The 16,910-nt window shown below is 41.9% G+C and overlaps 3 protein-coding genes across 3 annotated transcripts in view; 2 read left to right on the top strand and 1 right to left on the bottom strand.

Annotated features, from left to right (window-relative positions):
- Positions 1–1,997, bottom strand: part of LOC109464604 (ATP-dependent DNA helicase Q1-like) — a 17,743-nt gene extending 15,746 nt beyond the window's left edge. The window contains exons 1-3 of the mRNA XM_019761611.1: positions 1,763–1,997; positions 1,124–1,303; positions 355–534 (exon numbers count right to left, since the gene is read on the bottom strand). Coding sequence (XP_019617170.1) covers positions 355–534; positions 1,124–1,303; positions 1,763–1,778 — 376 coding nt within the window. The 5' untranslated portion in view covers positions 1,779–1,997. The remainder of the gene's footprint in view (positions 1–354; positions 535–1,123; positions 1,304–1,762) is intronic.
- Positions 1,998–2,272: 275 nt separating this feature from the next.
- On the top strand, positions 2,273–6,535 carry LOC109464615 (phosphatidylinositol N-acetylglucosaminyltransferase subunit A-like). The gene is made up of 5 exons (XM_019761628.1): positions 2,273–2,386; positions 2,809–3,172; positions 3,803–3,988; positions 4,389–4,491; positions 5,765–6,535. The coding sequence occupies exons 1-5, from the start codon at positions 2,279–2,281 to the stop codon at positions 6,315–6,317; spliced, it is 1,314 nt and encodes a 437-aa protein (XP_019617187.1). The 5' UTR covers positions 2,273–2,278; the 3' UTR covers positions 6,318–6,535.
- A 10,163-nt stretch (positions 6,536–16,698) lies between these two features.
- LOC109464537 (MAM and LDL-receptor class A domain-containing protein 1-like) overlaps positions 16,699–16,910 on the top strand; it is a 4,379-nt gene continuing 4,167 nt past the window's right edge. The window contains exon 1 of the mRNA XM_019761542.1: positions 16,699–16,869. Coding sequence (XP_019617101.1) covers positions 16,699–16,869 — 171 coding nt within the window. The remainder of the gene's footprint in view (positions 16,870–16,910) is intronic.

Here is a 16,910-nt window from a genome sequence, read left to right as displayed (position 1 = left end):
CGTTATAAAACAGCAAAAACTAGAAAGGCTGACATTTGCTTGGGAACAAATACAGCATATTTTAGTCCATCTCCCTCCCACGCAAAAGTGGACTATTCCAAACTTACTCCAGTGCAAAACTGGAAGATTCTCAAATAAATGGATTATATAGTAGTAGCTATGTAATTGAGAACAAAGATGCAGGAATAAGCTATAATTACAGGAAGCAGAATTTCTTGTGTTTTTTTTTCTGGGAACAGCTGGCCAAAATCAAATGCCCGTGCACATATAACACATGTTGCATGCAACAGCTGCTGTTATAATGTATACTTGCAATTGATAAAGGGCTATGTATTACTGTCTTTGCAAACTTACCTTCAGACACGAGTGCTGTGAGTTGAAAACACAGACTCTTGCCAGCTCCAGTAGGCATGATGAGGACGGTGTCATATCCAGACAGGCTGGCGTTCATCGCATGAAGCTGCAGCGGACGGAACTTTGACAACTTGAAGACAGACCCAAGCAGACTTTTCAATTTGGATGACCATTCAAAATCTGTAAATAGATGATAGTAAATAATTAGGCCTGGGCGAAAAAAATGTGTTTCCTGTTTCAGTCCTGAAAAATGTGAGGGTCAGTAGGTAGGGATTGTCTTTTTTCTTTTCTTTTTTTTATTGGACTTTGGCAATCTCTTGTGATCCAACTTACGTAATACAGTTTATCAAAGTAAAACTTGCTGAGCACATTTTTTTCAATGTCAATGTTGGAAAACCGATTGTACAACGTTTCGTCACTCACAGGTGCCAGATCATGGAAATAGAAATGGTCGATCAGCTTGAAAAATATATGTCCATGGCCACCCCAAAAAAGGCTAGGGTCGGCAGTTTTTTTCTAGGGAAACACAATTTTTTTTTCCTAGGCCTTACATTTAGCCATATGGGATGTTATAGTTGGCAGTAAACGTAGCACAATATAGGTATCATTTCTTGTTCAACAAGGTTTATAATGTCAAAATTTGAAAATGTAGGAATCTTATTTTTTTGGCCCGTCTTGTTTTTTTTTCCTCTATCATATTAGATTTGGAGTCTGCAGAGGATGTCATCCATAAAATTTTACTTGCTGTGGCCTAAAGGCTAAAGCTGACCTGTCCTGCTCCAGTCCTTTTCCCTGAGCACAGCAGCTTTGCTGTCCTGGAGCTGCTCTATCTGCTGTTCCAGCTGCTGTTTCCGTGTCATCAGGTGCGCCCTCCTCCCCTTCAGCTGCAGCATCTGCAGACGCACGGCTTCCATCTCTGACTCCACCTCCACCAGTTGTGACGTCAGCTCTGAGGAACGATGTTACATGTTACCACAACATGGTGGCCAACATAAAAATTTGACGAAGAAGAACTTAATTGCACGACAATTGTACATGGTACAATGTATGGCTACGACTATTGAACAAACTTTAACGTTACATGTAGTGCGCAAAAAAGAAGAAAAGGGTATAAAATGAAAATTAACATCCTAATTAATAAAACTTAAGAGCTGAAATACAGTATACAATCAAGTAGGGCTAATCATGACTTGCGGGAAAAAAATACTGCACCTGCGCGAAACCTTGACTTTTACAGTTTTAATCTTTGGTAAATATGGAATTAGAATTTTTGCCTATTGTAGAATTTAATATCTTTCCCGACACAACATTTGATAACTATAGACGGGATGTCATCCCTAGATAAGCATATACGACCTTAAACGAGAGTTATACGTACACAAATGGCGTCCTAAATAACAAAGCCTACCTTCTACCGCTGTCATGTTGAAATGGGGAGGGGGGCGATGGCAGTATACGTATTTGCTTGCGCCCAACGCAACAAGGTGGAGAGAACACGCACTAGCTAAACAATTGAGTTCAAATGTTTTCAGACGTATTTCACACACTTGAGCACCATTTAGCCGGAAAGAGAGCCAAAATCACCCAAAATATGAATCACATGTGACCAAAAATTGCAATTTGCCGCCATGTTGAAAGGTGAAAGTTCATGCGCACCGCAGCTAAAGAAAAATATCCATGCAACACGTGTATAGATATTATTTTAGTACCATTGTACACTTAAACAAATACCATTTTTATTATTAATCATAAAATGATGTATTATTGTTCGTATGCTTAGTAAAATGTGAAATTTTATGCTGCAATATCTCAGTTGTCGTTTGTTTTGATGCGGTTCAGGAAGAGCAAGACAGAAAGAGCACATACAGACGACAGTTAGCGAACCACTTGGAGACAAACTTGGAGACAGTATTATAAAGAAACGATGGTGCACAACGTGTGCATGGTGTCCGACTTCTTCTTCCCCAACACAGGGGGAGTAGAGAGCCACATCTATCAGCTCTCACAGTGTTTGTTACAGCGTGGACACAAGGCAAGTTGTCAAACATTGTCATGTACAACTTGGGTAGCCTCTACCACTACCAGGCTTCAGGAAGCGGCTGGAAAAAGAGTAGAAATTGGCCAAATAGACAGATAACATTCCAGGGGAGTTGGTCCGCTTGGAAAAATTGGAGGTTTGACTAAGTTTTGCCAAAATTTCAGAGATTGTTTTGATTTGAAGGAAATTTGTCAAGAATTTTCTTGCCAGAAATTTTAAAAATATAACAGTTATAATTATAAATAAATTGAAATTCTTTTACAAGAAGAAAGCAAGCTATCACTGTTTTTGTTTAAAAATGCATCACATAGATGCAAATTATTTGAAATCAATCTCCTGCTTTTTGCATATATACCACTTTGCATTTACTTTTTTTTATTTTAACTATTTCCATTGTTTTGCTGTTTTGTTTGCAGGTTGTTGTCATCACCCATGCGTATGGCCACAGGACAGGAGTCCGCTATCTCACCAACAACCTGAAGGTGTACTACCTCCCCCTCATGGTGGCCTACAAACAATGTATCCTCCCCACGCTATTCGCCACACTCCCCATCATCCGCAACATTTTACTCCGAGAGGAGATCACGATCGTTCACGGTCACTCGGCGTTCTCGGCGCTGGCTCACGAGGCGATGTTCCACGCCTGCACGATGGGCATCAGCACGGTCTTCACCGACCACTCCCTGTTCGGGTTCGCCGACGCGAGCTCCATTCTCACCAACAAGATCCTCAAGTTCTCCCTTGCAGATGTTAAACATGTCATCTGTGTTTCTCACACAAGTGAGTACTAGTATATATGCCTGGGCTTGAAATACTGAGTGCATATGTACACCTTATATTAGTGTACCCAAATTTGGACTTGGAGCTGTACACCCAATTTTTTTCTACTGTGGGTGCACCAGTGCACCCAAATATTTTCGTAAGTTTACGTATGTTAGATGTATGGTTCATTATTTGTAGTCCTTTTCTTTAGAAATGAAACATAATTAGTTTTTTTGTTTTGACATTATTCTTATTCTATTTCATATATGGTACACCCAATTTATTAGGTTGTGCCCAAAAATGAATTTCAAATCAAAGTTGAAAAGTAATATTCAATATTCCGGATCTCTGTCAGTACAATCACCGATTCCATGGGCATAGATCTCATTTCGAGACTCTGATCAGAATCACTGATTTACCAATTCTGCCAGATTGCAAGTCTCAACCCTGACATATGTCTTTCCTTCATGCATGCTGTAGAATATGTTTTTAGTTGTCATGGATGATTGAAAGTACAGTGTCTAAGGTATACTCTATAAAATTATCACATATAAAATTCTGCAATTTCAGAGAAAGCTTAATCATTCTACTTATCTACGAGATACATGTATCATTTATTATGCACTTGCTATATCCTTACAAATGTAGGTAAAGAGAACACAGTGTTACGAGCAGCCCTGGCCCCACACAAGGTGTATGTTATCCCCAACGCTGTGGATTCCACAGTCTTCACTCCTGACCCTTCCCAGCGGAGGGCAGACAGGACCACAGTGGTGGTCATGAGTCGACTGGTCTACAGGAAGGGCATCGACCTTCTGGCTGGCATTATCCCAGGTAACATTTATCATCTGGTGGAAGCTGGTCATTATGTTTACCGGGTACCTTCTCAGAAGCAAAACATGTCTTTTGTGTTGCTCTCACTGTTTCACGTCTTCCTATTCTTCTTCCATTCCAAATTACCAGTAAACAAATAAGTTATTTCTGGCCAGATGGCTGTCACCATGGCAACTGGTGCTGTACAAGACACCCTATGGTGTTGGGTAACATTTATGTATATGAAGATAGCAGATATGTTGATGAAGGTTAGACATCCATGTAATAAGATACCAAAGTAACAGTTACTCAAGCAACAGGATTTTTGAACATCTATTCCATTGCCTGAGTAACTGTTTTCAAAATCTACCCAGTTGGTAATGTAACTGTTCCTTCATAAAGGCATAATCTTTTACCTCAGAACTGTGTGCAAGTCATCCAGACGTCCACTTCCTGATTGGTGGAGACGGGCCAAAGCGGATCCTGCTGGAGGAGGTACGAGAACAGTACCAGCTGCACGACAGGTGAGGTCATGGGAAGGAAGCACGTTGGCAGAACTTACTGCACCTGCACAAAACCTGTAATGTTTTGTGCATAGCACTTTGGCAGAACGTCTCATATAAAGTCGTATTCATGTATATAAGGTTATTAATAACATCCCGTCTGTACTTTCCAAATGTTGTGTCTGAAAAGATATTGTCTGCAACTGGCAAAATTCAGGAGGAGGCTTTGGCCTGGGTGCCATCCTCCGTTGTCCATGGTAGCTAGTGACAATAGGGAGTCGGCAGTAACTTTAGAGGATGGCACCCAGGTTACGGAGGCTCCATGGAACTCAAGAACTGCTGCAAAAGGCCATCATATGTTGGCTTGTCGTAAAAGTCACTATGACCCTGTTCATACCAGACTTATATTTAGCGGTTTCAACCGGTTTTTCAAAAACCCGGCTAAAACCCTTAGCGTTCATACCAGACTTTTGATAACCGGTTTTGAAAAAATCCTGTCCGGTGAATATCCAATTAATCGGCCATGACTGCAGTTTGAATAACCGTTCCTCCCGCTCTTCCGATTGTTGTCCTTGGCCTTCTTACTTGTATGCCGTCTTCAGTTTTTTTTTTTACCTTACTGCGGCACTGATCCTTTATCTTCAAGAAATCAGTCTCCTCCAACATTTTTGTTTCGGTAGAGCCCTCGCCCCCAACTTTTTCGAATTCGGCGACTCCTGCTCTCCAAACCTAAGTATCAGGAGCGTCTCGTCCGCCGACCAGGTTGCATATGCTGATTCCATCGCAAAATGAAGAGAAACCATGGAAAAACAGTGGAAACGAACTCAAGTTGGTCAAAACAACGCGATCAAAAAAGCTTGCAGGTCGCACACGGCCAGGATGCAGACCCCGTGACCCCGGAATTATGACGCAAAAACCAGTTCAATAAACCCTTAGCGTTCAGACTAGGTTTTTCGGTGGAAAAAAACCACAAAAACCCCTCAAAAACCACCTCCCGAGGTGGTTTTTCAAAATCGGATTTAAACCCCTAAAAAACCGGTTAATTTGCGTTCACACCAGGTTAAATAAAAACCAGTTTTTGAAAAACCGGTTGAAACCGCTAAATATAAGTCTGGTATGAACAGGGTCTATGTACTACCGCAAATTCACAATACCAGCTTTCCAGTATTCCTGCAGCTTTTTGTTCACCTGCGTGCAATAGTGTGGGGGTCTCCTTAAAATTTGAGGACATCATCCGTAAATTTAAGCCAGTGTGACCTAACACTAGTAACAGTACTTGATGTGTGTACTACAGGGTACAGCTGCTGGGATCTGTCAATCATGAGGATGTCCGTGACGTCCTGGTACAGGGGGACATTTTCCTCAACACGTCCCTGACCGAGGCCTTCTGTATCGCCATCGTGGAGGCGGAGGCGTGCGGCCTGCAGGTCGTCAGCACGCGGATCGGCGGCGTTCCCGAGGTCCTACCCGACGAGCTCATCTACCTCGCGGAACCCAGCGTAAAATCGTTACTCATCGCTTTAGAAAACGCCGTGGAGGACAAAAAACGAGGACGGATCGTTTCGCCACGAGAGAGACACGAACGCATCGGGAGGATGTACACGTGGCAGGACGTGGCGCGCCGGACGGAGATCGTGTACGACGCAACGGCGGAACTTCCCGGCTCGACCCTCGCAGACAGGATACACAGATACAGCCACAGCGGCAGTGGATGGGTGCTGTTTGTGTTGCTCATAGTGATTGTGAACTACTTGTTTTGGAAGCTTTTGGAGATACTTGTACCTAGGAAGAAAATAGAGCTCGTACCATCACTGATTGCGAAGTCATCACAAAGGGAAGCCACATGATTTTAGCTGTTGTCGATAATCAATTATAATTGGTTATACACTACACAGACAACCAGACCAGATGGCTGTCACCATGGTTGGTGACACCCTGTAGTGTTGGATTACATTGTGTAGAAAACTGGTCACCATACATAATATGCATGTGTTCAAGAATAAACAGCACAGTATTTTCTTGGGCTAGACCATCAGAATGTAAATGTTGTGTATTTGCTTTGCAAATGTTACCGGTCTAAATAGTCTCAAGTTGTTTTCCTTCTTCAGTATGAAATGTCTCTATCTTATGAAGATATATATAATGTATTTGCTTTGCAAATGTTACTTTTCCAATTTTAAGTTGTTTTCCTTCTGCAGCATGGAGTGACCCTACCTTGTAGGGTGAAAAGGTATCCCATGCAGCACTACAGTCTCCATGCATTTCTAGTTACTAGTTCTAAGACCATTCATAAAGAGTTTTAAAAAAGACCATTGAATTTCATAAGCTCATAAAGCTATCTTAAGCTAATGGACCCATGTCAGTTATGCAAAAGATGAGCCAACATCTATGAATGGAGGTAGGATGATGCAGGTATTAAGTTCAGAAAAACACTTTAGACTGTCTCTTAAGAATGAAACGTAAAGGGACAATGCCTATTCATCTGCGAAGAAAACTGCATAAAGAACAAGATTTTAAAGCAGCGGGAGATATTCCCTAGTATAATGTAACGTATAAGATCATTAATTGGGTGTTTTTGTTGAAGGCTTCCAACGCTTGGCCAACTGTGTCACGAAGAAGATTTTCTTACAAAATGGACTATTTTTCTCAAAAGAGGCCAGCTTAACCTGTATACTCATACACAGTGCACAGCCCTTCATATTGTTGTCCCCAATGTCTGGATTTCCGAGGATTGTAAAAGGCCAATTCTTCTCTCCTTTGGCTAAAATCCTCGCATCACCCCATTCACAATAGTTGCAAGAAAAATGTTGACGGAAGAGCGCTTATGGCTTTGTGACTACATCTTCTTGGTAATCTTTCCAATTAAAATGCATATACAGCACGCCTGCTGTTAGTATGAAAGCTTCTATGGTTCTTCAGTAGGACATTAAATGGAGTGTAATATCAATTGAAGAATAGGCAGATTTCAGTGTTAACGTATGAATGGGTGTCACTTTAGAAAAACACGTGGTGCGTCAAAGACGTACAATACGTTCTCATATTTCTTGATTAATTGTTAATGAGGTATGTCCGTTTGCGTACGACACCAGTACGGTTTGGGCTAATTGAAAACCCACCGTCGTGCAAAACCTACCGGAGAGCCAAGGTGAACTGAGCGGCGGGGAGCATCTACGGGCCCGAAGGGAGCCCGTCCGAACCACGGTAGACTGGACGCCAGGCGCGAGACTTTGCGGAGTTATTCTATGTGGTTCAGGGAGATGTAACATGCTTGGAATGATGGGGACGGTTCGAGGCGCGAAGCTGTGTTTGTTTATACTTATTTTCAACATAGCGCAAGACCAGGACAAGACTCAAGTTTCTGCCACCTACGGTAAGGATCCTTTTGTAATAATCACTTCCATCAATATTCTCTTAATCTACTAGCTTTCGTCTCATATAGACATATGTATCATACTACAGATTAAAATACATTATAGCAAAAAGATTGTTAAATGGGGGGAACACACAGTGTCCTCATTCCGTCGCATCCGCTCGTACTCGTATATGCTCGTATTTGTGAAAAAAAGGCAAGATACGGGGCGGGATACGAGTGTATCCGAACCTATTTCGTCCAGTGATAGCTTCAGTATTATGGTGGATAACATTTAATATAATACAGCTACTATTCGTTTCTATCTCCATGGTTATTCTTTCCTCATATCCAAGTGTGCAAATCTGTTATAGGTTATTCTTATTGTTTTCTGGCTTCCTTTATCTGTTTTTCAACTACAGAGAATTTAACAATAATATAGCTGTGTAATTCTTACACAATTCGCTTGCTCTCAGTTTCGCAATAGATTTTTAAAAATCATAAGGCACTGACGGAACGTTACTTTCATTTATGTTCACTTAGGCCATGTTGATTTGATTATATGGATGACATCCGCGCGCGCATGAATTTTCGGCCGTTTCCAAAAAAAAAAGTTTTCAACCATACTGTAAATCGTACAAAACAGTTGCAAAATGAGCAAAAATATACCATAAGTTACAAAAAAAATTAATAAAAACTATACCAATGTCGTAGAATGCCAAAATCAAACGAAAAAAGACGAAATTGTAAAGAAATGAACTTGAAGACTAGATTATTCGCCAAACCATATTCTGTGCCATTTGCTCAACCCTCATGACCACGTAGATTTCATAATGAAAAGAACTTTTTTTTTGCAAAACCTTTTTTTTATTCGCACGCGCGCATCAGTTTTGGGGCTCCCGGAGGATGTCATCCATATAATCAAATCAACATGGCCTTACTAAGGTCCAAAATTTGAGTACATACACCGCACGCTTATTAGTTGCTTTTGGTGCAGGTAAAACTTTCAATTTTCAGTGCAGGTATGTACAGAAAAAAGTGTTTCAAGCCCTGGAAATGTACATGTATTGCTCTACAAGAGGGTACCTCAAATGGTCGATGTGTTCATTATTCTCCATTGAAATGTGAGGTTGTCATGACAATAGTGAGCTTTCAAACAATAAATCCCCCTACTTCGCACTGCAGATGAAAATTTAATGAAGAGATGCATGAGAGTGTATATAAAGGTTATGGTCTACACAACAGCATGAAAAGAAGGAAAAGATTAACAAGGCTTTAGCCAATCTTCAATCCCTTTTCATGAAAAAAATTCCTTTGTTAAAAGTGTCATCATATATCAAGAGGTGTGACATCATAAGAGTGTTTGATGAATCAAGTAAACATTTGTGTGTTTACTGGGATAAGTTAAAAGGCTTACTGTTACTTTCGACGCTTAGTCATGCTGTCATAGTGTAAACTGTTCTATGAAAAATTCAATCGGCATTGTATTGACCAGTACTCGACGTATTTTCAAAACAGAAATGGAGCAAAAAGAATTAACCAGATTGGTAACATTTGACACGCAAATGCATAATGTTTACATACACATAGCCCAAGCAACAAACTACATGTACAGTGACTGCTGTGTTTAATCTTACTCAAACACATCCATATACAATTATACGTATATATGGTGACCGTCCCCCCTACTCTGCCTTGCCACATAATGTAACCCTATACCATAGGGTGTCTGCTGTGGTGACAGCCTTTTGGTCCATGTCATTATCCTTATATGTGTTCGGAGAAGAAGAAGAAACAATTAACGTAAAAATAAAGTGGGGAGTGCGGTCCAAAATAAAAGGAACTGTTCTGTGAATGACCTGCTTTGAATTCTTCACGTACCCTAGGCCTAGACTGTTTACACTGATAGTGCAGATTTTACTTATCAGAACTATCAAGAGGTACATTAGTTCTATAGTCTTCCTACCTTCCTACATAGTCCCATGACCGACACTGGTCGTCGGGGGGGACAAGGCAGACTTTGCAGCAGAGGTGTAGCCAGGTCTTCCTATCTTGGGCTGCTGTCAGGAGTCACAATCCATCTGATGTGTTTTTTCTTCCCCTATCGATCCCCAGTTTGTGATCAGGGATGGTACCTGCTCGGTTCAACTTGCTTCCAGGTCAACAATAATCCAATCAAATCCTACCACGATGCGGAGACCACCTGTAACATGGGCGGGCGGCTGGCCACACCGAAAGACCGAACCACAAACGACTTCCTGGTCAGCCTGATCAGAGTCACGGACGAAAACATGGATACCTGGTTTGGCCTGAGGTATTTATTTATTTATTTATTTATTTATTCAAAGCCTCCATTACACTGAATGTGCAGGTTTTACTTAGGCCACAGCAAGTAATTTTTATGGATGACATCAGCGCGCGCATTAAGTTTCGCCTGGTTTTGGAAAAAAAAACAAGAAATTTTGTTGCCCTCTGACAGTGGTCAACATGTCAAAAATTGGCAAAGATGTCTTTTGCCGTGCCGGAACGTGTATGGCAGATAAACATGACGATAAGATTACTGATAAGAAGAAGAAGAATAAGGTCTCCCGTGCTCTTATGAGCACCCAGAGGTTAGGGTGTTGCCCATCTCCATTTCCGTAGCCCTTGGGTGACACACAGTTGTGAAAGACACTACAGCAGGGAGCTAGACCGCTAGACAGCTGGTGCTGTGTGTTTGAACTTCCCACACAGTGTACGTACACTCCTCATATGAGAGTGCTTACAAGAGAAAGAAGTGTGTACCATTTTTAAAGTCTTTGGTATGACCCGGTCGGGTTTGAACTCACGACCTCCCGGTTACAAAGCGAGCACTCAACCAATTGAGCTATTGCACCGGTATGTATTAGTGATGACATATATAACAAGAATTCTGAGATTTCATACCTCCATGAAATATGTAGAGTTTATGTAAATGTTTTGTTTCATTGAATATGGAAATAAGGTGGCAATTGATATAATGTAGTTTTAATTTTTTCAATTTATGGTGTTCTAAACTCAACTTACAATATTTTGCGTGTCAAACTCCTATCCTTTGGCAATATTCCATTTAAACATCCTCATTTAAACTTCCTAATTAATTATGCAAATAAACTCTATATTAACATAATATATGCATAGTGTTGTTAACATTTAAGTAACCTACACATATCACAAGGTATTGAATTGCCATCATTTACCATTAAGAAATCACATAATTTTCGCAATAATTATGAAAATTAGGTCATCATTTGCATAATTGGTATCTGTTGACGTTCTATCTGCCACAGATTACATATATTGCATGTATGAAAGAACTATAATGTAAAACACTGTAATTATAGAATTTCCTCATTAATTATGCAAATTAGCTCCTCATTTGCATAATTTAATTCAATCGTGTACATCTCTTTCAGCTACCTACCTACCAAAAATGATGGAAATATGTTTTTGCTATCTGGACTTATTGGCTTTTAAACATTTCGCCAGAAAGTGCCCTGCACTTCCGGAACAAGCTGCTAGGGGGACCAAACTCACACCACTTATTTCTGACAGGAAAAGCTATCTGTCACCAAAACATCAAGACCATAGCATGTTCAGGACAAAAGATACAAAAACCAGAAGTTCTGCTGCAGTACCAAGGTCATCCACCAGGAGGCCCATATTTGACCTTGACCTTCGTCTTCCTAAGACTTACCAACATACCAAATATCATTACAATCCATGAAGGCGTTCTGAAGTTATGATGACCACAAAGTTGCGGAAACACACACAGACAGACAGACAGACAGACACACACGCAGACACACAGACACGCCAAAAACAATACCTCCATTTTTCATGGAGGTAAATATATATACTGTCACTAGCTGATGATGATTTTGGCATTCCTTGTTGTGCTGCAGGTACGGAGGTGACAAGTTCAAATGGAGTGACGGGACACTACTTCAGGATACCGATTATACAAATTGGGGAGACGGTGAACCAACTCGGGACGGAGATTGCGTCACGTATTTTCCAAGCTCACACCCTGAACACCTGAGAGAGAGATGGAACGATGCTGATTGCGATAAGGCATTCATGTACATCTGCCAAAAAGATGGTACGAATCTAGCTAGTATTTTTAATTCACTTCACCTCTTACCCAAACGCTTGTATGTTCATGTTATTCGTCGTAGCTATAGGTCACCGTGCGATATCAACATCGTAGAATTTTCATTTTCAAACACCGACAACGATCTAAGACAAATGAACATTGCAGGACACGTGCATTTGACACTTCTAAGAATGGGCTCAGGTTCCAATCCTTTGGCAATCATAAGACGTTAAAATACTAGTATGTGATTGTGCCTTTGCACACAGAGACTATTTATCATATAGAATAATTCCCATTTCTAACGTGATATTGTACCCTTAGACGGTTTTCTTAAGATTTGAAATCTTTTCAGGAGATATTTCGGCCAATATCTAAAGGAGATTCATACGAGAAACCTTCCGTATGGTTTTCCTCTAGTTATCGGTCGGCTTTGATTGATTGCAGATTGCTGTTAACATTTTTTCCTAATTCCAAATAAATAGTTTCTCGAGGAAAACGTCATCATGCTTATTTAATTATAGTTACAGTGTGTCGGTAACCTTGCAGTTGATAACCTGATAGTTTTTTTTCCTTACTAGCTGTACACATGACCACTCCAGGACCTATTAAACTGACTACATCCAACCTTCAAGGTTCGGGATCCGGAGGTAAGACACTTCATGTTACAATTCATTAGGATCATTTTATTAATTTGAAAACAAAGTTTAAAACAATGCAAAAATGCACTAAATATTGATACAATTTTCAGTAACTTTCATGCACCGTTCAGAACCGTTCACTGTGCACTGAAGCTAGGTGTCACTGCCTCACTGTGCACTGAAGCTAGGTGTTACTGGTTCACTGTGCACTGAAGCTAGGTGTTACTGGTTCACTGTGCACTGAAGCTAGGTGTCACTGCTTCACTGTGCACTGAAGCTAGGTGTTACTGGTTCACTGTGCACTGAAGCTAGGTGTTACTGGTTCACTGTGTACTGAAGTTAGATGTTACTGGTTCACTGTGCACTGAAGCTAGGTGTTACTGATTCACTGTGCAATGAAGCTAGGTGTTACTGATTCACTGTGCACTGAAGCTAGGTGTTACTGGTTCACTGTGCACTGAAGCCAGGTGTTACTGATTCACTGTGAAGTGAAGCTAGGTGTTACTGATTCACAGTGCACAAGAAGCTAGGTTACAAGTACCATCTAGCTCAAGAACGGTTGTTGTTGTAACCCCTAGCTCCAGAACACAGTAAACCAGTGCTTCATGTTTCATATTCTCTACCCCTTCCACAGGAGTTCATGCCTTTATGGTTCTACGCGCCAAAAATTATCTCTACCATGGCATTGCCTTCTTCATCATCGAAGCGAAACTTCCATTTGACGGTCTGTCTGCCAGCGAAAACTGGTGCAGGGACTATCAGAATCTGTGCGACAACTTTGGTCTGAGGCCCACCGGATGCGGGGAATATCATTATAATATGGGAGGAGGTTATCAACAGTACGTATTTCATAACTAGAGTTCTAAGATCTTATACCTTCACCAAATCATGCTGCAGCCGAGTAGCTGTTGTTAAAAGCACCATGTTTTAATAGCAATATAACCAAGTGCGTAGTTGTGTTTTCAGTCTAGGAATTCTACAACTACTTCCGTAAGAAAAATCTTACATGTGGCGTTATTTCTTAACGAGCTGTTTAACTTTTCCTCCATCTGCAAGGTGCGCTACTGAGTACAACTCTGACGTCTACGTCAATAACATTCTCAGCTGTGTCCCCTGGGGCCATGTGTCTACTATGGCCCGCTTGGCGTTTCCAACAGCCGGTTCGGGAAGCAGGTTCATTGGCTTCCACCTCTGTTTGAGCACCAATTGTAATGGAGGTATCGCTGAGAGCGCTGACGCCATCGGGCATACAACAGACGCAATGGGAAGCGACGGGATAGTGTACGCAGTTTGCAGGGGCTCTTCGTGTAAGTATAGTTATGTTGTTCTTTCCTATGTGAAACAAGAAGTGTTCGACGCTTCGCCTATTGAGTCCTTTGGTCAAGCTTGCAAATTGATCAAGCTTGATGTTGCTGACTTACTTAGGGATAAGAGATGCTGTTTCAGTGAGCTTTAGTTCAGTGCCCAGAAGTGGTCCAGTGGCTGAGCAAACCCTTTTGACAGATACATGTAGAAACGTAATGACGTGACTGATAACCTTTAAAACTTTATATTTCAGTTGAAATCACTGATACGGTACAACCGACATCCTCAACAGAGCCTCCACGCATTACACCGATTGTATCTCCAACGACCGACGTAACTCAGTCCCTAGGTAATAATCTACTGCTTTAGTTTTGGTAATGTTGGCGTGTTTAAGACACTTGCTCGTGCGGCTGTGCTGCGGCCCCGGGCAAATTTTGAAAAGTAGGAACATTGTACATACATAATATAATGACTGTTCTGTCCGGTAGATAACTTCATCAGGTTGCTGAATGATTGAATACCAAAGTTCTTTATTCACATCCACTTGTTTGACAAGAGACCAAGATGACCGTCTGTCATCTTCATCATGGCAATTATGACTGGTTCATTACACAATGAAGCTAGGTGTTACTGGTTCACTGTACACTGAAGCTAGCTGTTATACATGTAGGTTCACTGTGCACTGAAGCTAGGTGTTACTGATTCACTGTGCACTAAAGCTAGGTGTTACTAGCTCAAGTGTTACTGCTAACAATATTCGGTCCTAAACTAGTCATAATTGCCATGATGAAGATGACACACAGTCATCGAAACGTCGGCTCTTATCAAACAAGTGGTCGTGAATAAAGGGCATTACTGTTCTCTTGTCCTGATCTCCGTCCTCCATCCACAGAGATCCGCCTTGTGGGAGGGGACACTCCAAACAAAGGCAGGGTGGAAGTTCTACACAATGAAGAATGGGGGACGATTTGCGACGACAACTGGGACCATTTGGACGCAGAGGTCGCTTGTCGTCAGCTGGGATACCTGGCTCCCACCGAAGTGGTGACATCGGCGTTTGGGGCAGGTACGGGGACGATTTGGCTGGACGAGGTGCAGTGCGCGGGACAGGAGACCAGACTGTCGGATTGCCAGCATCCCGGATGGGGGGTACAGGACTGCGGGCACTCGGAAGACGTTGGGATCATCTGTGGGGGTGAGAATAACTAACGACCTTTTTCAAAATGAAGCAAGTTTAAACTGCAATTTCCAAAACAAGAAATTTGAATTACCCAAATTTTCGCTTGCGCTGCTCTTTTCTTTGTCAGAGAATAAGCGATCCACCGCTTCTGTGACGTCATGTTATGCTGATGACACACGTGACTTGGTGAGCAGCAGATCATACGTTGCAGGGAGTCTGTAGCGCCCCCCGTCTTTGTTGACGGATGGCTGCAACACCCTGCCTGATGTAGATGGCCTCTTTAATACCTCGTCTAAACTATAATTCATTGTTCACCGAGTGACGTGCATGTGTGTTTGTGTGTGTCTAGCTATACATGTAGATGTGTACATATATAGATAGAGATGTAGACAAGTATACATACTATTAGGTATTGAATTACTATTTCCTTTTCCAGCGTACGACATATTAGATTGTACTTTTGAGGATAGCTTTTGTTTGTGGGTGCAAAGCCCATTGGATGACTTCGAATGGGAACGTAAGCAGGGAGCAACCTCCTCTACTGGCACAGGACCCTCGTTTGATCACACGCTCGAAAGTAAGTCACTTGTCCTTAAATGATTTCACCAGGCTATCTATCAAAAACCACGTGTTTAACACGTTTGTGCACAGTGAACCGGTAACACCTAGCTTCAATGTACAGTGAACCGGTAACACCTAGCTTCAGTACACAGTGAAACAGTTACACCTCAGCTTCAGTGCACAGACAGTGAAGCAGTAACACCTAGTTTCAGTACACAGTGAAACAGTTACACCTCAGCTTCAGTGCACAGACAGTGAAGCAGTAACACCTAGTTTCAGTGCACAGTGAACCAGTAACACCTAGCTTCAGTGCACAGTAAACCAGTAATACCTAGCTTCAGTGCACTGTGAACCAGTAAGACCTAGCTTCAGTGCACAGTGAGCCAGTAACACCTAGCTTCAGTACACAGTGAATCAGTAACACCTACCTTCAGTGCACAGTGAACCAGTAACACCTAGCTTCAATGTACAGTGAACCGGTAACACCTAGCTTCAATGTACAGTGAACCGGTAACACCTAGCTTCAGTACACAGTGAACCGGTAACACCTAGCTTCAGTACACAGTGAAACAGTTACACCTCAGCTTCAGTGCACAGACAGTGTAGCAGTAACACCTAGCTTCAGTGCACAGTGAACCAGTAACACCTAGCTTCAGTGCACAGTAAACCAGTAATACCTAGCTTCAGTGCACTGTGAACCAGTAAGACCTAGCTTCAGTGCACAGTGAGCCAGTAACACCTAGCTTCAGTACACAGTGAGGCAGTAACACCTACCTTCAGTACACAGTGAACCAGTAACACCTAATGTTACCCAACACCACACAGTCTATTACAGCACCAGTTACCATAGTAACAGACGTCTGGTTCAGGTCATTAACTTTATATGTTTGGAGAAAAAGAAGAAGAAGAAACAGAGCAAAAACAATACGTTTTATTTCCTTCTGCGAAGGTAAACATAATGTTCACTACTCCTCCTCTCGTAGGCATAAGTGGAACGTACGTATACACGGAGGCAACAGGCAACGACCTAGGGGCCAGGGCTCTTCTTTACAGCACGTTTGTTCGTCCCTCTGACTCCACCATGTGCCTTACCTTCTGGTACCACATGTATGGCAGCTCGATGGGCACGTTAAACATGTACATAGAGATGGACCAGGCCTTACCCTCGGTGCCTATGTGGACAAAGTCGGGCGATCAGGGAGACGAGTGGCACATGGTGGAACTCCAGATAGACATCGTAGCGGAGTACAGGGTACATATTGTTTGTTTCTTTGTTTGTTTGTTTGTTTGTTT

Source organism: Branchiostoma belcheri, unplaced genomic scaffold (assembly GCF_001625305.1).
Source record: "Branchiostoma belcheri isolate BF01 breed outbred unplaced genomic scaffold, Haploidv18h27 scaffold14, whole genome shotgun sequence".
Classification (NCBI taxonomy): domain Eukaryota; kingdom Metazoa; phylum Chordata; class Leptocardii; order Amphioxiformes; family Branchiostomatidae; genus Branchiostoma; species Branchiostoma belcheri.
This window is presented reverse-complemented; position numbering and strand designations above follow the sequence as displayed.